The 21,648-nt window shown below is 46.4% G+C and overlaps 1 protein-coding gene across 5 annotated transcripts in view; it reads left to right on the top strand.

Annotated features, from left to right (window-relative positions):
* Positions 1-21,648, top strand: part of Igf1r (insulin like growth factor 1 receptor) — a 283,747-nt gene that overhangs the window by 206,185 nt on the left and 55,914 nt on the right. For all 5 annotated transcript variants that reach the window (XM_021166846.3, XM_085841652.1, XM_029479326.2 and 2 more), the window contains 3 exons: positions 8,265-8,577; positions 12,778-12,929; positions 15,703-15,847. In XM_021166846.3, the coding sequence (XP_021022505.1) occupies positions 8,265-8,577; positions 12,778-12,929; positions 15,703-15,847 (610 nt within the window). The remainder of the gene's footprint in view (positions 1-8,264; positions 8,578-12,777; positions 12,930-15,702; positions 15,848-21,648) is intronic.

Here is a 21,648-nt window from a genome sequence, read left to right as displayed (position 1 = left end):
GATTAGAGGCATAGAATGAGCCCACAGAGTGTGGACATGTCCTTACTTATGAGATCTGAGTCTGAGCAAGTTACCCTAGCCGTGGCAGACCACATCTTTCAGTCTCAGCATATTCCACACTGTTCAAATGATCCTGTGCTGTTAGAATAGGGTTGCGAGCAAGTGGGAGAGAGCAGCCTTGCCCGGAATGTGCCAGACCTTCATGGAGCACTGAGGAGTGAATGCTGCCGGAAAGTCACCTGGGAAACCAGATCCAAATCAGTGCTGTCTCCCCATTGAGGGGCACTGCCTGCTGTCTCCCCATTGAGGGGCACTGCCTGCAAAGAAGTGGGCATCCCTAGGGCTGCTTGGAAGACTCTCTAGGGATTTTGCAGATGTATTTGGAATTAAGATGGGGACCTGCCTGTGACTCTGGCTGTCTGTGACTGGACCGTGCTACCAGCAGAGCAGTCCTGCAACTTTAAAGGTGTGGAAAGCAAAGAGCAAAGCCAAAGGGGAGCAACAATATGTGACTTGTAGCCCTTTATATACTCCCCAAGAATCAAGAAACTGCCCAAGTGTGGGTGCACTGTTCAGGGCTCTTCATCTTAGGAAGCAAGCTAACCCAGAGCAGTTGAAAAACCCTTTGAAAGTCAATAAGGAGGAAATGACTTACAGCATCAGATACTGGAAAAGTTAGGAGCTCTCATGACTAGCGTGCTAACAGGTCAAAAAAGCACGCGGTCCTGTCCTCTCTCCGTCCAGCTTGCTGTGCTCCAGGAGTGTTCTGCTCAGGGTCCGCTTTTCTCCCGTGGAAGTTCTCCATCTGTCACAGCCTTTCCGTTCAAACAGAAACTGAAATAGCTTTGCATTCTGGCTTAAAATGACGTCTCCTCTGGATCTGCCTACCGCCCCTCCACAAAAGGAGGTTGCTTTGGTTTGGTTCGGATTGGTTTGGTATGGTGTGGTGTGGTTTGGTTTGGTTTTTGGCATTAGGCAGAGAATACTTTTACCCATGTGATTTTTCGGCCTGGGCTTTTAAGACACTGGTTGCCACGTGAAGTTGCCTTTGCCGTGTGACAGACTATGCAGTGGCTACTGTCTTCCAGGCAGACATGCTTAGACGCGGTTTTAAACTCTGGATGCTTGCTCAGTAGTGAGGCAGTAGAGTTCTCCTTTTGACGTTGCAAAGGCCATAAGTATGTTTTAGGTTCTTGCCTTCCTTTTGGAGAAAACATTCTCCTTCCTCCTCATTCTCTGACTCTCCCACCCTCGATCCCTCCCCCTCATGGGGGCGGGGGGGGGGGGGAGGGGCGGGGAAGCACTAGTTTGACTTTGTGAGTTGAGCCACAGACTTTACTAGGATGCAACCCAGAAGCCACACCCACCATCTGTTCCTTATGAGGTATACTTGTCTTACCTGATGCTGGTTAATTTATGAAGAAAATACTTTTTCATAGTTCTGGAGACAGAGAAGTCCAAGGATGTAGTGTCAGCCTCTAAGGAGGACCTTCCTATTGCATTATGGCATGACCAAGGCATGACTTGCTGAGCTTGCCTGCTTGCACTCTCTGTCTCTGTCTCTCTCTATATATATAAGATAAAGGCACTACTACTACCACAATGATGTCCCACCCAGTGACAACCATACAATCCTAATTCTCTCCCAAAGGCCTTACCTCCAACATAGATTAGATTTGGTTTGGTTAGATTTAGTCAGTCTTACCACCACACCATAATGACAATAGCCAAATCGCAACATGTAATTTTTGTTTCAGAGGAACAGTGAAGTCATAGGAGTACCTTTATATGAGGAGATTGGAGTGGGGAAAGGTATGTGAAGAGAGATCGTAGAGGGGTACAGGGAAGACTAATAAACTGAGAGCATTGTGATGCTTGTAAGGTGGACACAGCACAGACCCCCCCAGCTGGGCTTTTTTCTCCTTGTTCTTGCCATTGGTCCCCTGCTCCTCCTCGGTCAGGCACAGTTCCTGCCAACAGAGATACTCATTCTTTGAAAACTGGAACTTCCATCCAAACTATGAGGAGCCCTGAGTTCCCTGGCCCATCTTTGCCTTTCCTGAAAGGTAGCCAGGCATGGGAGCATCATGAGCATCCTCCTTGCTGCTGGTTAACTTGAGGACAAAACAAAAGGCATGGCCAGCCTTGGTGATACTCTGCCCTTGGGCCCTTGGTACCATGGTTGTGCCTGGAAAGTCTTACAAGTCCATTATCAGGAAACCGGGGAGGTGGCTCAGTGGTTATTCACACGCGTTGCTCGTACAGGGGACCCAGGTTAGGTTCACAGCACACACATAATGTTTCACAATCTGTAACTCCAGTTCCCCAGAAACCTGACATCCGCTTCTAACCTCTGGGTACCAGATGTAAAAGTGGTACATAGACACACACATAAAGTAGAATGTATAAATCTTTACAAACAAATACATGTGATGGCCCTGAGTATTACATGTCCTCTTGCCTTGGAAGGGGCCAAATGGACGAGGGGGAGGGGGAAGAGGAGGAGGAGAAAAGAAAAAGAAGAGGAGGGGCAGGACGGAGGAGGCTTCTGCATGTTTAAGTACTGGGCAGGATGCTCCCAAGATTAGCCACGAGTCTATTTCAAGGCTTATCCACACACTCCTCCGTAGAGTGCTTGGTTGGGTTAATGAAATGAGAAAGGCTCCTTTGGAGCTAGGCCACTAGAGCCTGAAGACAGGTCTCGTTGGCTTAGTTTCGAACTGGGGAACCCCGTGGAAATCCTAGGTGTGGTGTTTAAAATAATAATAAGATCCTTGCCAGAGAGACTTACAGACTGATAACAAATGGCTTTTTAACTCTGTTCTAGAGTTTGGACTACAGTTGAATACGATGTTCGGAGCCTTACTCCCCATGGGCTCTGACAGTCACCCAGAGCACCTGATAGCTCCCCCTTCCCTCACTGGCCTCTGTGTTCCACCAGTGTTTTCCACTGTCTTGTCTAATGCTTCCATCCTTCTGTTCTACGGTCTCGTTACCTCTTCTTTCCATGTTGGACTCGGAAGCTTTAGCTTGCTCGAACGTCCACAGACCAAGTTCTATCCCTCGGCAGTCATCTGGGTCACAACTAAGTTTTTGGTAGAAGCTTGTGTGGCCAAGGGACCCCTCTTTCCTTGTGGAAAGTGGAGGCTCCCATCACCAAGAACTTCAGCATCGTGTGCTCTGAAGATGCTGCTTCTCGGAGCTTTCGGTCATGAAAGGACTCACTGACAGAAGCAATCACAGGCTAAAGGGAAATAAGAAAGAACTTACTAAATGCAAGGACCCTAGGGAGGAAGAGCTAAGCTGATGTTCGAGGTTTGTTTGTCCTATCTTAAAGGAATAAAGAGGAGTTTTAAAATGTGTGGCCTCTGTATGCACACTGACCCTGGACCTGTCCTTCTGATGGCTGACACAGGACATGCTGTAGCTTTTCTGACTGTTTCAATAAGGTTTTGTTTTTATTGTCTTCCCTGAATAATGGCAAGGAATAGAACGGTCTCATGGGCAAACTCAATTTGCTTTCCTTCGCGTCCTAGTTCACAGCTTCCATTTCCTCTTTTTAAGGTTGGACTGCCCTTTAACCATGCCTGTGCGCCCCTCCTGGGGGCGGGGGGGGGAGGTCCCCTCTTTTCCCCCCATGGTGCTGTAATTGGAAATTTGGTTACTGCACTACATTTTAAGTTTTGGCACTCATGGAGAGCAGCCATCCATCTGCTGGCGAGACGCACTGCCCCGGGCTTTTCAAGAAATCCCTTAATAGTCCTGAACACTAATAATATTTATATACATCGAGATGAGACAAAATTTACAGCAGACTTCTGAAGCTGGCTCCAGGACTGTCTAATCCCAGACTACCCTGTGTTCTCCTGCTGCCTCCCGGAATCCTCTGTGCTGGAGAGAGAGCCACACCCCTTTCCTCCCTGTAGCCACACAGATCTCTAGAGTCAGTCCCCTAGCAAGCAGGTCAGCCTTCCTCCATTTTCTCTCTCCCTCTCTGCATAACCCTTTTTTGTCCTCCTCCACCCACAGAATATCAGATGCACATTTGTTCACAGTTGGCATCACTGAATGTTAAGGGACTTATTGATCTGGTATATGCCTTAAAAGAACAGTTCTATCCATAAAGACAGTGTTTTTAACTTTACAGTTCTTAGTTGGGAAGAAGTTCCCATCACAGGCCTGGAACAGGGCTCAACATGTCTCGAATTTAGCAAATCCTTTGTCAAGTATTTCTGTTTCTCTTTCTCATCCTGGAAAGATGTAGCATTTGCATTTGGGGGGTAACTGATTCAAGACAGTGTACAAGGTTATTTCCCCCTGCTTTATATGGTATGGGCTTTTACTACTATGTAGCTATTTGACTTTATCATCTATTGTGATGTATCATTTTCTTTCCTATGTAAGTAAGTAAGGAGCTCCAAAGTTGGCATCTAGTCCTCATTGATAATCTCTGCTGATAACGGTGAGCTAACGAATCGGTTTTCCTCTCTAATCACAGAGCATGGTGTTGGCGGATAGCTGGGACAGCTGCACCAGGGAGCCTTTAGCGAGTTACGTTGAACTTTATCTGTTTTTCGGTGTGAGCCATAGATGGACAGTGTAATCAGTAGCAGATTCCTCTCCCCTGGCTGTTCTTCTGTCCTTCTGCCCACTCTGGTTATCATGCCTTCACTATACAGCATGATGACCTTTCTAGTGTGCGAACCTAGCCCTTCCCTAAAGCAGGGTGATTTCCTGCTGTCCGTCAGTTGGTGTGCCTGTGGTGCCTCCCTGAGCTGGTCCATTTTGTTCCCAGCAACATCTCAACCTGTATTTACATCTGAGGACCTCTGTGACGGGTGGTCCTGATGCCCCTCCCCATCGGCCTTCCTTTTTCAGTGCCAACCTCACTATCTCTGAAGACCCTTCCAGGAACCCACAGTACTAGGAACACCCTGTGCGTGGTCCTTCCTGCTTCCCTGGTGTGGTATCCTTTCCTTGAGGTCAGGGACTGCCACCGCACAGCTGTACAGGATGTCCAGCTGCACACAGGTGCAGCGTGTATCCAGTAAATTCTGGTTAGATAAGTAAATGCCAACAGATCGTTGACTTCTGTCATTGACGGATTAAAAAAACAAAATTAACACAAATAACTTCAGTGCTCATTTAAACCCCAAACCTTGATGTAACCCGTGCAGTGCATATGTTTAATTAAGTCATCAGACTATATCATCTTCAACTATGTCATATATTGATGTGTTTGAGTGAAAAAAGAATCAGTGGTAGTGTGTGAAGCTAAAAACATGGTAGGCTGTTAAATCAGTGAACTCCATTTTACTGTCTTCGAGGTAATTGCTGTGGTAGACAGTGTCTGTATTCTGACATTAGGGGCTCCTGCAGTTTTGTTTGTTTGTTTGTTTGGTGTTTTGTTGTTGTTGTTTGGGGGTTGTTGTTGTTGTTGGTGGTGGTGGTGGTGGTGGTGTGACCAGAGATAATTAACTTCTGTTTGTTCCTGAGCTAGAATGGATGTCCAAAAACAGCCTGAAGCTAGTTATAATAAATGAATATCATAAACCAGCTGAGAAGGCTTTCCGTCTTCGCTTGAGTGTGGCTCTGAAGATAGGTCTGTGTGGATGGTTCAGTTGCATAGATAAAAGTTGGTGTCTCTTCACCTGAAGAAGTTCAAAGGTCAGCAGCTGCAGTGCTAGTCTAGAGCAGTGGTTTTCATCCTTCATGCTGTGACTATTTAATACAGTTCCTTATGTTGTGGTGACCCCAACCATAAAATTATTTTGTTGCTACTTCATAATTATAACTTAGTACTCTTATGAATCATAATGTAAGTATCTGATACGCGTGATGTCTGATATGTCACCCCTCAAGAGGATCACGACCCACCGGCTGAGAACCATTGGTCTAGAGACACCAGCCATCTTGAGAGGCCGAGCTCCTTTGAACTCACTATGTTGCCTCATGTTCCGTCTGAGATGGCTGCATGAATATCTGTGCATCATTTCTATGTTTCAGCCAGCAAGAAAGAAGGAGACACACACTGTATTTTTTAAAGGAGTGTTCCAGGAAGCTCTAGTAAAATTTTTGCTTATAGCCCATGGGATGAATGAACTTCAAACACAGAGCAGCCACACTCTAGCCACAGTGGAGGCTAGGAGGCCTCAGAGCCAAAGAGATGACAGCATGCCCAGAGGAACTCCTACAGGGGGAGATAACCAGGGAGGGGAAATGCCCCGATGTTTCTGTGGAGGGATGACTTTAGAGTCAAATGCAAGATTACATCACTTTGGCAGTGTCCTGAGAACTCCGGTCTCCTTACTGGGTTATGCTGCTGATTCAAGTGTTGACATTCTGGCATCTGTTTTTAAGTGCAGTGACACAGGAATTCTCGGATGTGACTTACAGCTGTGTAGACAGACTGGTGTAAGACTCCAGAGAACATACTGACTCAGTGCAGTCAGTTCTGAAAACTGATGCTAATGGCATGCAGAGGTGCCCACAAAGATGGCTGTGCTCATGGAACAGTAATGTGTGGGCACGGAGGGCACGTTTGATGCTGGGGCACAGCTGTAACGGTGAGACATAGCGAGATTGCTGTATGGTGGTATCCACTCCAAGTCTATCCAGTGCTTTCTCCATAGATCAAGGTTTACATTCAAGTATGTGTAGTCATATACCCATGCACAGGAAGAACCCGGGAAAGACCACGTCATGAAGGGTTAGCAAAGCAGCCGTTTTGGGGGCAGATGAACTTGTGTGTTCTTTATGTTAATCTGTGGTTACTGGGGCTTAATTTGGTTTAGTTTTGGTTTTAGAGTAGATTTTTTTTTATAATAAAACATGGAATCTTGACTCTTTGGTACATCACAGTTAAAATATACATATTTATGTAGTTCTGTAGTATTTCCAAACAATTCCCTCCCCCAATTGGGTACATGTAATGTTAGCCAGATTTGTTTGTTTGTTTTATATGTTCACAAGTAAGGATCATAGGCGTGTGTTCATTATGACATATTTACAGAAGTGCATAACAGTGCCTGTTTGGGGTGTGAGTTTAGATCTGTGATTACTGGACCTGGCCTTTAACTTAACAAGGCTTATAGTAGGTGGCCCCTGGGCACAGAAACCCTGTGTACTACCATTCTGTACCGATAGTCCAGCAGCTTGCTTGTGATCTGGAGGTTGTGTTGTGAAGAGACATTGCAGATGCGGGCATTACCAAAGACCTTCTATAAGCACTGGGCACTTCAATTGTAGCTTGTTCCTCTTTAGAGCCCATAATTACTTCTGTGCCCATGGCAAAGAGTAGCCCCTCCATAGCCTGGATTTCTTTTTCTGGAGTTTGAGAAGAGAGAGGCCGTAGTCACGCAGTGCTTTGTAAAGGGTGTGGTTAACGTTTGCTGCAGTAACCTAGAGGTTTTGACTAGTCCCCTGTTGTATTCGGTACTTTCCTGTTGCTGTGATAAAATACCTTGACAGAAAATGGAGCCAGAGCTAGAGGTTTATCTTGGTGTACAGTCCCAGAGGGGACAGAGTCCTTGTGGTGGCCAGGGGGTGGGGGTGGGTGGCTTTAGTCTTGTCAGGCAGGAAACACAAAGTTATCGCATTCCACCCACACACAGGAAATAGAGAAGTGGGTCAGGCTGTAAAACCCCAAACTCTACCCCCAGCAAAGGACTTCCTCTAGCTCCCTGCTAAAGGCTCTGTAACCTTCCCAAACAGACCACCACCAACACAGGCCTGTTGTTCACATCCATGAACCTGTGTAGGGCATTTCTCCTTCAAACCACCGCACTTGTTATGCCTCCTCTCTTCATCACTTTGTATGCATGAGGGAGAAGGGAGTGTGCACAGCCCAGTGTTCAGGCATCCACTGGGGTCTTAGAATGGAATTCTCATACAGAAGGAGAGCTGAAGAGCACAGTGTCTTGTATAGTCCTAGTGGCCCATATTGTCTGTATTTCTCTCTGTTCACCAGTACCATGGGCTCCCTTTTAATGGTTGTGGCCACCCCATTTTGAAGAGTCCATGGGTTTTAAATGTTAATGGCTCATCCCATAGCAAACCAGGAGTCTAAAGGAGAGAATGGACTTGGGTTGGGTTGTGTCTTTACCCAGGTGGAATTCACAGATGGTAAGATCTATGCAGATGTCAGAGAAGGTGTGCTTTTCTAGCCAGTCTCCGGTACACCATGCTGGTGGTGGCAGCGGATGACCCAGGGGAGGCTATGTAGCCCGTCATCCTCACCACCCTCTCTCCCTCTGTTCCCACAGTGTGCCCAAGTGTGTGCGGGAAGCGAGCCTGCACCGAGAACAACGAGTGCTGCCACCCGGAGTGCCTGGGCAGCTGCCACACACCGGATGACAACACAACCTGCGTGGCCTGCAGACACTACTACTACAAAGGCGTGTGTGTGCCCGCCTGCCCGCCTGGCACCTACAGGTTCGAGGGCTGGCGCTGTGTGGACCGCGATTTCTGCGCCAACATCCCCAACGCTGAGAGCAGTGACTCGGATGGCTTCGTTATCCACGACGATGAGTGCATGCAGGAGTGTCCCTCAGGCTTCATCCGCAACAGCACCCAGAGGTCAGCGGCTCTTGTCCCCAGGCCCAGGAGGGTTCTATGCTGCATAGCCCCTAAGTGTAGGACCTCCCAGGGGTTCACCCAGATGGGTCTGTCAGAGGGTGATGGCTGAGCTTGTTTTAATGCGAATCTTGGAGTGCTGGGTCTGTTTCAGCTTGCTTTTTTATTTTTAAACTTTGAGGATACCTTGCTAGCACTAGAGCGTAAGAATTAGCTTGCTGGCCAGGTGCTCCCGAGCCTTGCTCCCCGTGCACCTGCAGAACTGAAGCGTGAGCGGTGGAGACTTTAACTACAGATACTCCTTCCCAGCTTGCTACTCTAGGCCAGTGAAAGCTTTGCCAGTCTGAGAGAGAGTGAAGACCACCCTCACCAGCATTCATGAGGCCTGGAAACAGGCCTCCCACGTCTCATTGCAAGCCTGGGCTCTGGGCATGAACTAGTAGTCCGATCTGCCATGTTTTCTGCCATAACCTCCTTTCTCTAAGCCTTCCACCATCTTTGTGGCCTCTGGTTTTCCTTCCTGGACTCTGAGGCTTCACTGTGGAAGCAGAGCTGTTTCTGACTGAACAAGTAGTACTTCCACAAACTTGTCATGGGTGATGTTCGTGAAGACAGGATTTTATAACTCTGGGAACACGGGGCAGTCAGAGGTCTGGGGTTGTTGTTTCCCCCTCTGAACAGAGCAGGGGACTTGGGGGAAGGCTCCATTGTAATTCATTCCCTGCCTCCGGTACTGTACACACATACACATTTCTGAGCCTCTGAAAATGCAACTAGGAAGTTCTGAATGCTGCCCACACTTGTGAGATGCCCTGGATCCAGTCCCCACCTTATAGGAGGTCCTCGATCCAATCTCTGGCACATAGAAGGACCTAGGTCCAGTCTCCAGCATTGGTAACAATTCTGTAAGTATATAAAATATATAGTTTTGCTACAGTCACTCTCTATAAAAGATATTCAATACATCTTCAAAAAGAAATTCCATTGCTGCTATACTATTTGGAGATGTCTCTAACTGTAAGCTGACTGCTGGATCAAACCAAAGATTAAATTTTCTTTCATAATGCTAAGATGAAAAGTAAATTCCTACCTGTTTAATTTCTGCGCCATTATCACAGCAAAAAGGAAAAGATCAAATATTTTTAAATGATTTGGTAAGCCAGGGACTACAATGACTCAGAATTGTATAATACAGTCTACTAAAAATAAGTCTGCCCTTTTTTTATTCATGTGTTGGCAGTCTCTGTTAGTCAACTCTCGGTTACTGTAACAAAATACTTAGGGTGATCAGTTTATGAAGAAGAGGAGGAGGGGGGAGGGGGGAGATTGGTTTTAGCTCTTGGGTCCATTGCTTTTGGCATGTGCCAAGGACAGACAGACCTCCTAGTAAACCTACCTTGTTAAGCTGTTGACTAAGCTATTACTAGATGAGCCTTTGAAGGCACTTTACATCTAAATAATCACTGTTTGAGCATATAAAAGGGATGTACTAGTCTACATCTTGAGCCAAAGACCTTTGTCTGGCAGTGTGAAGATGCTTACCCACAGTCCAGACCATGCCTTCCTTCTGGGGCCGGGAGCAGCGAGGGAGAGCTGGCTGGTAAGAGGGAGAGCTGGCCATCGAACTCACTATATCATATTTGACCTGCAAGTTTATTTCCTCTCCCTACTGAAAGGCATTCAACTGTCCTGTAACACACAGTGAGGATGCTGTGTCTTCATAGGAGTTGGGTCTCCTTCCCGCCAGTGTGCTCTTAAAGCACTGGGCCGCTACTCCCTGCCCGTTCGCACAGTCTCCCATTTTAAATTAAAATACTATCAAGAAATAATAGCTGTCCCTCTCCTGGCCTTTGAAGCCTATTTAGCACTTACTTGAAAGTACTTTGAAAATACTGTTTGTGCTCTGTCTAGACAAGAGTGGATCTTAGGAAACTTAAGCTATAATCAGAACACACCCTTATAGAAATGTTTTCAATTGCTAAATGATTCCTAGACATTTTAACAAAGCAGGAGGTGGCTCCAGGTTTTCCTATTTGGGTAAAAAAAAAAAAAAAAAATGGGGAAAGAATAAACATAGTCATGTTGACCCTGAACATTTATTTCATGAACTTGTCTGTAGCCTCTTTGTTTGTAATACCAGGAAGTGAGGACAACTCAGATATCCTGGTACAATAAGTAGGAAAGCAGGCCTACCCACAGAACATCACCCGGAGAGGTAAAGGAAGGTTTAACTTCCAGGGTATTGTACACTGGGAAGCACATCAGCCTCAGAAGCCGTGTGCTATATGACTGCCTTTCTGTAACATTCCCAAGGTGGCAGGTAGAAGACACCTTGGCAGTCACCAGGCGTTAGGCATAGTGAGGTCTGGGGCAGGTCAGAGGGCAGCTACAAACAGGTAACACACAGGAGGACTTTGTTGAAGTTGTCCTCGAACTCGATTGCAGTAGGGAATTTGCAGGTCTATGTAGACAGATGGAGAAATGCACAGACCCTGACACGTGTGCCAGGTCACTGTGTCATTGTTAGGTTGGATGTAGCAGCAGTTGGGAGCGTTGGGTAGAACGTACATGGGTGCTTTGTAGTGTCTGCGCAGGTCTGTGTATGAATCTACAGTTATTCCAAGTATGTTTTGTTTGTTTGTTTGTTTGTTTGTTTGTTTGTTTAGAGAGAGCTGGGTTTTATGCGGCATGTAGTTAAATGAGAAAAACACAAACAGAGCACAAAGGAAGTTCAGAAGGAAACCCCTCTCCAGGCTAGAAATGAGAGCTGTCTTAGTTTCTTCTCTAGTGCTGTGATAAATGCCATGACCTTAGCTACGTATACAGAAGTATGTCTAATTTGGCTTGTGGTTTCAAAGGGCAGGATCCCAGATTGTGAAGTGAAGGAAATAACTGAGAGCTCAGCACCAGACTTCTGCAGCCTTAAAGCCTACCCCAGTGGATGCCTCCTAATCCTTCCCAAGCAGTTCTGTGAGCTAGGGACTGAGCCTTCAAATGCATGAGTCTATGGGGCCATTCTCATTCTAACACCACAAGCATGTTGCATGTGGTATTATAGGAAGCCAGATGTCACTTTGGCTAGCTAGGTCTACTTCCTATGGGAGCCTGTGACAACCTCAGCCCCACTCTCCTAATAGGAAATAGGAAGATAACAGAGAATTACTAAGGTTTTTAAACAAAACAGAAACTATAGATAATATTTTGGGAATGGATGGAAGACTTTAGTAAAGGCAGCTCTTGCTTTACCCTGATTTTCTTTCTTTTCATGAGGTTTCACAGACTCACTTAAGAGCAGTAATTTGACTATAACACTGTCCCACCCATCCCAGAAGATTGGGTCATTTTTCTCATTCAGAAATCGACACAGCTTCTCGGCCCTGATTCTGTATACAGCTAAGGTCTCAGAAGGTATAGCCCCAGGCTTAGCATCTTCTCTGCCGTTGTTTCCTAAATGATGGTCAGGAAGCAGGAAGCATGCCACTGCTTCTGGCTCCTGGTTGTGTGTGGCACTGAGGGTAGCATTCGGACAAGGATCTCATTAGAGAGAGCTGCGGAGGTTCCTGGCTTTTATTGTATGTGCAGCAAAACAACATTTGGATCAATTTACAAGTTTCTGCAAAGCACTGTCAAGATATAAATTCACTTGTGCTTGAGCAAGAAAATAATGGACCTGCACTGCGCCAGGTGCCTGTTGGAATCCCTCCCTGGGCTTTGGGAATTAGACTCCTGTTAGTGACAAAGATGAGGCTGTCCCTTCCCCAGCGCTGCCAGCTTGCCCAACCTCCTCTGCCATGCAGGCGAGGGTCTTATCAGTGAGTAGCTCCATTTATTCAGAGCCCCCAGAGTGCCTGTGAGTCTGTGTCTTCCAGGTAGACCAGCTGGCTCCCCAGCCACAAGCCTATGATACCCACGTGCTTCTTGCATGGCAAGTGTATTCTGTCTAAAAACAAGGGACATGCTTTCCTCTTCTGCAGTCTGTGTTCCCTCTGTGTGTTTGCAGCTTGGATGGCTTGCCCTGGGTAGGAGATTATACTGTGTGATTGTTTGGATGTTTCAGCCTAGTTCTTTCATGAAATGCTGCTGTAATAACAAACAAAAAGCCTCCTTACTTTTCTGTTTTGTTTTCTTTATGTTTTTGTTTTTTGGTTATGCAAGAAGATAAACTCACTTCTGTGGTTTTGGTCCACTCTTTATCTTCACCAGCATGTACTGTATCCCCTGTGAAGGCCCCTGCCCCAAAGTCTGCGGCGATGAAGAGAAGAAAACGAAAACCATCGATTCGGTGACTTCTGCTCAAATGCTCCAAGGATGCACCATCTTGAAGGGCAATCTGCTTATTAACATCCGGCGAGGCAGTAAGTCTTCCACCCCACCAGACCAGTGGCTGGACTGCTTCTTGGTTTACTTGCATCGATGCTCTTCCTGGCTCTGTCCCTTTAGTCACAAGCAGGATACAGGCTTAGAAAAGCAGCACGGGGTGTAAGTAAGCCTCTTGTGTGACGACGTCTCCTCTGTGAGTTTCTCGGAAACATAAAATCCAGAGAGAAAGACAGTCGATGTTTGAGCCATTAGCCCAGAATATACTCCTGTAAAAAGGAGTCTATCAGCCCTCATCTTTCTTTAAGTCACATCTTATGCAGGAAAGGCCTGTTCTCTCTCTCTCTCTCTCTCTCTCTCTCTCTCTCTCTCTCTCTCTCTCTCTCTCTCTCTCTCTCTCTCTCTCTCTCTCTCTCCCTCCCTCCCTCCCTCCCTCCCTCCCTCCCTCCCTATCTCCCTCCCTTCCTATCTCACACACACACACACACACCCCTGATGGCTCAGACCCATGAGCCGGCTCATGCTAGCTGCTGCAGAGTCCACACTTCTGTAAGGCCAGAGTTTGGGTTGCTTGCCTCCCTTGAGGAGACTGAGCTAAAGAGGGATCTCCTGTTTTACTTCTGAGAGCCAGGAAGATGTGCCGTCCACACCTCAAGCTGTGGTCTGAGCCTGCAGACTCCCTTTCACTTGGTGTAGACCGTGCTCCTGGTATGTTGCTTCCGAATTGTATTCATGAACAACATCTCCCATGGTGGCGGCAGAGCCCTGTAATCTTATCTTCTCTAGTCTTGGACTGACAGAGAAAGTCCCCCAGATAGATGCCCTTCAGTTCCTGCCACTAGAACTTGAGGTAAAATACTACAGGCAGAAGACTATTATTTTAATCTTAACTGGTAAATCTTTAGGGAAAGAAAGTTTTTCTTTACTTCAGAGACAAAGTGTCCTCTTTATTTACATAGTGGATTGCTTGCCCCTAAGTATTCGTTAAATAAGTGAATTATATTCTTAGTGTGTAGAGGTAATAGAAACAAGGTGGGGTTTTTTGTTTGTTTGTTTGTTTAGGGTTTCTTTTTGTATGTATGTTTTTGGATTTTTGTTTGTTTGTTGCTTTTTGGGTTTTTTTTCTAGTAGTGAGTTTTTGTAGGCTTGGGCATTTGTCTGTTTTTTAAAAAAGATTTATTTATTTATTATATGTAAGTGCACTGTAGCTGTCTTCAGACACCCCAGAATAGGGCTTCAGATCTCATTATGGATAGTTGTGAGCCACCATGTGGTTGCTGGGATTTGAACTCAGGACTTTTGGAAGAGCAGTCAGTGCTCTTAACTGCTGAGCCATCTCTCGAGCCTCCAAGTCCTTAGTTTTTATTGCCCATTCTCTACCCTTCCACCATGGAGGGCCCTGTTCACCACACAAGAATGCTGACCCTTATGATAATAACCAAATTGTAGTTTTGCTCATACCAGAACTATTAATTTTCTTTGAGTTTATTGATCCCAAGACATGCCTTTTAAAATTCATAAACCTTACTGTTTTTATATCTTCCTGTCATGGGAGATAGATGTGATTGGGAAATTCAGCCCATGAAGAAGAATTACTTACTGGGTGTGGTGACAGACACCTTTCATCCTAGTACTTCTGAGGCAGTGGCAGGCAGATCTCTGAATTCGAGGCTAGCCTGGTCTACATAGTGAGTTCAGGGCAGCCAGAGCACTTGTCTTGCACACAGGGGTTATAGATTCAATTCTTGGGGTACAAAACACGGGCTTAGCCACAGCCACTCTTTTTTTCAGGTTGAATTCCCTGTAGCCCTTACATACAACTAGCACTGTATTTATATTGCAAGTGAGGGGACTCTGTGAGGCTCAGACTTAGTATAAGGCTTTGTCCTCTTCTTTATATCAAACCATAGGAGAGGCTTTCACCAAATCAACCTTCAAAAATCAGATACAGTAAAAATCCCATTCAGTGAACCTCACCTAATTTATTATAGTCTTAGAATTTTGTCATGAACGGAAGTTTGTTACTTACTATGTGAAAGGTGGGTAAGCATGATAAAAGAAATTCACTGGTTCTCGGTCCTGTTACGTTAGCAAGTTTTCCTTGTAACTTTCTGGTTACAGAAGTAATTATGAGCAGGATAGAAAACTTAGAGCTGCAGAAATGATTTAGAGAGAGAGAGAAAGAAAGAGAGAGAGAAACAAAACAAAACTGCCTGCAGGCCAGGAATAGGGATCAGGGAGAGGAAGCAGGAAGATCAGGAGTTCAATCTCATCTTAAGTCTGGGATACATGAAACCCTGTCTCGATCGATGGCGGGAAAAGATAGATCAACTCCCTGCATACATCATTGCTGTAATATTGGAGTGTTTTCCTGCAGCCCTAAATGGAGTCTTTAAATATGGAACTCCAGGTCCAGCAAAGACCATTCTTACCAGGCTGGGACAGGTTTGCCCAGTCCTGCCATGGCACTGTGGAGCCAGGACTGCCTGTCACTGAGCATATTTGAGAGATGTTGCCTCCATTTGTCAGCTGGGGCTAATTAGCAGCCTGGCATTTCTGATTTCACGTTCTGTTAATCAGCTTGGCAACTGCAGCAGCCAGCCTCCTAGAAGTCTGCTTTCCCACCTCAGAGGCCTTGTCCCAGTGTGGCTTGTGGAGAGTGGAGACAGGGACGGTTGGTGCTACGCCAGCCTTCTCACTGCAATTCCCCCACACAAGACCCTTCGCATCCACACCAGTGTGTGTGAAGCTGAGTATAGTGTGTCACCTGACCAGAGGAAGACTCAGTGACATGGACTCCTCTTTCTCTAGATAACATTGCCTCGGAGCTGGAGAACTTCATGGGGCTCATCGAGGTGGTGACCGGCTACGTGAAGATCCGCCATTCTCATGCCTTGGTCTCCTTGTCCTTCCTGAAGAACCTCCGTCTCATCTTAGGAGAGGAGCAGCTGGAAGGGTAAACACTCCATTCTCCTTTCACAGAACTTGCATGTGTGTGTGTGTGTGTGTGCATGTGCGCGCAAGCGTGTGCATGTGTGTCAGAATACAACTTGTGGGAGTCAGTCTCTCCTTTTGTCAAGTGGCTCCTGGGGGTTCAACTCCACTCATTGTAGGCACCTGACAGCAGCTGCCCTTACCCTTAGGGGCTGAGCCAGCTCACAGCCCCGATTAGTGTACTTTTCAAATATCCTTGGGTTTGTTAAGCAGAATGAAGGTGAAACCCTGGGCTTGCTCCTGCTGCCTAGGTGGTCACCTACCATCTTGCTCTAAGTCCTGTGGAGTTGTCACAGGATACTAACAATTTGGAAAATGGGTGTCTTCATTCTTAAGGTACAGTCATCAAGGGTTGCATATCATAGTAGTTACACTTTTTGTTGCCGTGATGAGACACCATGACCAAAACGCCTTAGGGAAGGAGGAGCTTGTAATGGGGAGCATCCGTAACAGTGGGAGAGGCATGGCAATAAGCAGGCGAGACAAAAGGTTAGAGCTCACATCTCAAACTGCAAACATGAGACAGGAAATGAGGTAAGGCCCTGAACCCCCAAAGCCCACTCCTGTTGCACTTCCTTCAGCAAGGCAGCACCTCCCAGAGGTTCCACAGCCTCCCCAAGTAGCACCAACACCTGGGGCCGTTCGTTCAAATATGTGATCCCATGGGTGACATTTCTCATCCAAACCACCACACAAGTCTAAGCTAGGGCGCTGAGTTCTAGCAGTCCAAGGTATTCTCCAGGGAACCTTCCCTGCAGGAGTGACAGCAGCCTGCCTGTGGTGCTTCACTCCCAAGGAAATTGTGATTTATCTGACACTTAACCTGCCTCAGCCTACTGTGCTCTGGGGTATGTGTGTGTGTGTGTGTGTGTGCATTTGTATGCATGTGTATATTTGTGCACACCCTCTGGACGTTCAAGGAGACACAGGGTGTCTTTTTTTCTCTTTTGAGAATGTCTCTCAATGAACTTGGAGCTCACCAGTTTGTAGACTAACTGGCTGACAAGCCTCCGAGATGTCCCTGTGTCCACCTTCTAAGCGCTGAGATTTCAGGCGCATGTTACATGGGTTCTCTTGTACAGCCAGCACTTGAGCACCTGACACCCAAGCCATCTCCTTTTCAAACAGAGAAGCAGAAAGAATTGCAAAGTACGGACAGTTCATTTTATTACAGAGATATTTCAGCTTGCAGAGCTTGTACATTGATTAGCTTACAGCGTCTGTGTATTGATCAGCTTGCAGAATTTGGAGTATTGATAGGGGTTGTGCCTTCTGCACAGAAATGCTTTGCAAGCTGGGTTTTAAAGCAGCCGTGGGTTTCTCAGCAGAGGGTAGAGCTGGTGCTTACTGCATGTGCGCACAGCTTCTCTCCAGACTGTGGCCTGTGTGCCCTTGCTAGTCCCTTCAGACATTTGCTACGGCTCTGGTGTAGCTCTGCGTTAATGCTTTGAAGTTTTATACGTGTATCAATTAAGCAATCAGTGCCCTTAGAAAGACAGGGACGGGAAGATCCGGAGAAGGCTTGTCCCCAGGCTGGTATGTCTGGATGAGGTTTCTTTACAACCTCCAGTTTTTCTCACACCAACTCTGGCCTGGGTCTTCTCCTGGGACAGCCAGAAACAGAGCGGCTCACCCCATCCATCTTCCCATTGCGAGCAGAGAAGCTTCAGAAAAAAACCTCGTTCTCCTTGCAAATCCTTCTGCATGTGCCAGGTCCCCTGCCTAGAGTGTCGCAGTCATTCTGGGGCCTCCCCTCCATGAGGCCGTGGTCACCCTTAATTCATTGTTGCTTGTATTAAATTTTAAAGTGAACTGTAACTCCATCTCGTTTCATTATGTTCCCCCAGTAGATCTGTGCCCTAGAATCCCTGACATCGGGAAGCACAGTTTTCTTTGGCGGATTAGTAGCTGTCAGATTTGTTAGTTACTGAAGGATAAGCTCCCCCACCCCTTTTTTCACACTGAGCAAGCGATAGGCATAGAAAGTCAAAAGGAGGCTTTGATTATTTCTTATCAGGATTATTACATGGTATGATTATCTTATCATTATGCCTTAACTAAAAGTATCATACACTTAAGATGTTGCTGAAAATTGAAGGCTGGTTTTTATTTCCAAGAATATTTATAGCCTATTTTTTCATTATTCGAAACTTAGGTATGAAGTACCAGCCAAGTCTTTAAAAAAAAAATGAGTATTTTATTTGTTTACATTTCAAATGTTATCCCTTTTCCCGGTTTCCCCTCTGCAACCCCTCTATCCCATCCCCACTTACCCTGCTTCTATGAGGATGCTCCCCCACCTACCCACTCCCACCTCACTGCCCTAGCATTCCTCTATACTGGAGCATCAAGCCTTTACAGGACCAAGGGCCTCCCCTCCCATTGATGCCAGATAAGCCCCCTTCAGCCCTTCCCCTAACTCCTCCATTGGGGTCCCTGTACTTAGTCTGATATTTGGCTGCAAGCATCTGCATCTGTATTGGTCAGGATCTGGCAGAGCCTCTCAGGAGACAGCTGTATCAGGGTCCTGTCAGCAAGCACTTCTTGGCATCAGCAATAGTGTCTGGGTTTGGTATCTGCATGTAAGATGGATCCCCAGGTAGGGCAGTCTCTGGATGGACTTTCCTTCAGTCTCTGCTCCACTCTTTGTCCCTGTATTTCCTTCAGACAGGAACAATTCTGAGTTAAAACTTTGAAGATGGGTGGGTTGCCCCATCCCTCAACCGGGGGTGGGGGGGAGATAGGGGAGTCCAACCGCTGGATAGGTTCTTGACAGGTTCTCCCTCCCCTTTGTGGGGTATTTCAGCTAATGTCCATGGGGTCCTGGGAGGCTCTTGCTTTCCTCGCATCTGGGACTTTCTGGTTGCTACCTCCAGTTCCCCATCCCCCATTGCTACACTCTTCTGTTCAATTTCCTGACCCTCTGTACATATCCTCTATCTCCTTCCATACCTGACTCTGTACCCTCTTTTCCCCTCCCACCCTCTACTTCCCTTGATTATATTGTTCCCCCTTCTAAGTAGGATGAAGCATCCACTCTTTGGTCTTCCTCTTGAGCTTCATGTGGTCCATGAGTTGTATTGTGGGTATTCCATGCTTTTTGCCTAATATCCATTTATCAGTGAGTCCATACCATGTCTGTTCTTTTGTGACTTGAGTTACCTCACTCAGGATGATATTTTCTAGATCCATTTGAGTGCAAATTTCATGAAGTCATTGTTTTTAATAGCTGAGTAGTACTCTGTTGTGTAAATGTACCACATTTTCTGTATCTATCCCTCTGTTGAGGGACATCTGGGTTGTTTCCAGCTTCTGGCTACTATAAATATCAGCCAAGTATTTTTAAGGATTCTGGTTTGGGGGAAGCTTCCCTGGAAAGCTGACGCCAGCCCTGCTGTTAGCATTTGAGAAGGGAGTGGAGGGCAGGTGAGGCCTGGAGACTTGTATTAAAAAAAACAGTGGTTCACAACCTTCCAGGACTGCCACCCTTTAATACAGTTCCTCATGTAGTGGTGACCCCCAACCATAATATATTCATTGCTACTTCATATCTGTAATTTTACTACTGTTATGAATTGTAATGTAAATACATGATATGAAGGATGTCTGATATTTGACCTCAAAGGGATCTGGACTCATAAGTTGAGAGCCACTTGCTTCAAGGATATCTCTGGCTAGGGCATTTGAAACTCTTTAGTAGTAGCTGTCTCTGGTCTGCCTCGCTTCACCTGTGATGAAATCCAAAGCTTTGAGGGGCCACCCAGAGCAACAACTCACCTTTGTCTCTCCTCGGATAGTATTAGGCCCAGCTGGTTCACTTCTTCCTCATTTACTTAATAAAGGAGAGAAAGGCTTGTAACAAGCAGATGAACACAGGTAGTGCAAAGCTCAGGCTTCAGAGAGCCCCAGAGGAGAGGACAGAAGGTGCTTTGGGCACCAAAAGGAAGACTCTGGTGGAGAAGGCCACACAGGCTTCTCAGCAAAGCTGGCCTGGAAGGGTTTGGGGGACTAGAAAGCACAGGGACAGAAGAGGAGAGAGCACAGAATGACATCTAGGCCTGTCTTGTGTTCAGCTCCTGGGGGAGGTAGGCAGTACTAGGATTGTAGGAGGCACTGCTGCATGCAGATGTAGAGCTTATCATTCAGGTAAGCCTTGGGACGCACTGGAGATTTTGATGAGGGGTGTATTAGCAGAGTTCTCTGACATTTAACTTCAGGGTGCTGTCGTTTATACTAAGATAGCCTCCCCCCCCCCCGCCCCCAGTGTTTCCCAGAATGTGTGGCTACATCACAGTTACAGGGAAAGAGAAGCCCTGCAGTACTTCACCAGGTTACACCTCACCCCAAGTCAGACAGAAAACTTGGGGTGGGGGAGTTGCCAGCATAAGCTCGAGTATTTCTGTGTATGTTTGGCACATGGCAAAGATTAGAAATGACTTCGTTACCCCTGTGATCCTTCAAATGTATATAGTCCCAGGCCACCTTTGAGTTTTATTTTATTTTATTTTAAAGCAATCTTGCCTCAACTCAGTGTTGAAGAAACCTATTTCTTGAGCTTTTTGTATGGCTACTGAAAATAGCATAAATTCTTCAGTGTGGTTCAGGATTCTGAAGTCTTTTGTCTTGATGGAAGGAGGAATATTCACCCCACCCTACCCCCCAGCCCCATGAAGGTATCCTTCAGCCTTAGCTATCCAAGAAAGCACTACAGTTGATCTCGGCCTTCTCGGTAGCCCCTGTGGGAACACAAGTGTTTTGCCTGGCGTGTAGTTCCTGTGTTTTCTTTCTGGGCCTGCTTACCTGAGTCATGCATGCTCATCAGGAGACATTTCTGTAGGCTGATTTCCAGGCCGACGACAGGTGAAACAGAGTCCCACCAGAGCATCACTCTCTCTGTAGTGTGGCATATCTGTAGAATCCCAACTTCAGATAAGATCATAGGAGTTGGAGAGATGACTCCCTAGCTAAGTGTACTTGCTTGGCAATCATGAGGCCTCATGTTTGAATCCTCGGTGTGACTGAGCCTAGCTGCACCCAGGTGTAGCTCCAGGTGGTGAGCTGAGACAGACTGATCCCAAGAACTGGCTACTCAGATGACCTGCCTGACCTGGACCATGAGGAGCTTCAGACTCTGTGAGACAGCCTGTTTCAGGGCAGTGGGGTAGAGAGTGACAGGAGGATGCCCAGTGTCTCTCTCCTGTGTCCAGAAGCTACATGCACGTCTGTGTACTCAAGTACAGACACAGAAAGGAAAGGGTTGTCTCAGAAGTAGTGGTGTGGTGTGGTGTGGTGATAGAGCACGGAACCTAGAGTGTGTGGTGCTTGCTACCTGATCTCTAGCAAAGTGTGGGGGTCATGGGGAGGGAGGGGAGGGATGAAGAAGGAAAATCAAGTTTTGTCTGGGGATAGGGACATGTGTTTCTCCTTGAATAAGAGAGAAAATATTTCCATTATCTGAAAAAAAAAATGCTCTGCTTTGGACAACCTTGGTTTGGGAGCAATCAAATAAATTAAAAGTTCAAGCTCTTTGGTGCTGCCAAAGATTATTGTCTTGAACAGAACAAAAATACTGGAAGGGGGCCAGTATAAAGTTGGAATTCTTAGTCTGTTTAGGCATCTCTACCCTTTGCAGGTTTTGTAATGTGCCCTGCATCTCTGGGACTAGACCCTCACATAACCACATTTTAGCACATACTTGGGACTTTTTAAAATACATACAATTAGTTACCTTGCCTAGCAAGTCTAGGCTGTTCCTAGAGATAT

The sequence above is a fragment of the Mus caroli genome, unplaced genomic scaffold (genome assembly GCF_978045245.1).
Source record: "Mus caroli unplaced genomic scaffold, Mus_caroli_1 scaffold_8, whole genome shotgun sequence".
Classification (NCBI taxonomy): Eukaryota; Metazoa; Chordata; class Mammalia; order Rodentia; family Muridae; genus Mus; species Mus caroli.
This window is presented reverse-complemented; position numbering and strand designations above follow the sequence as displayed.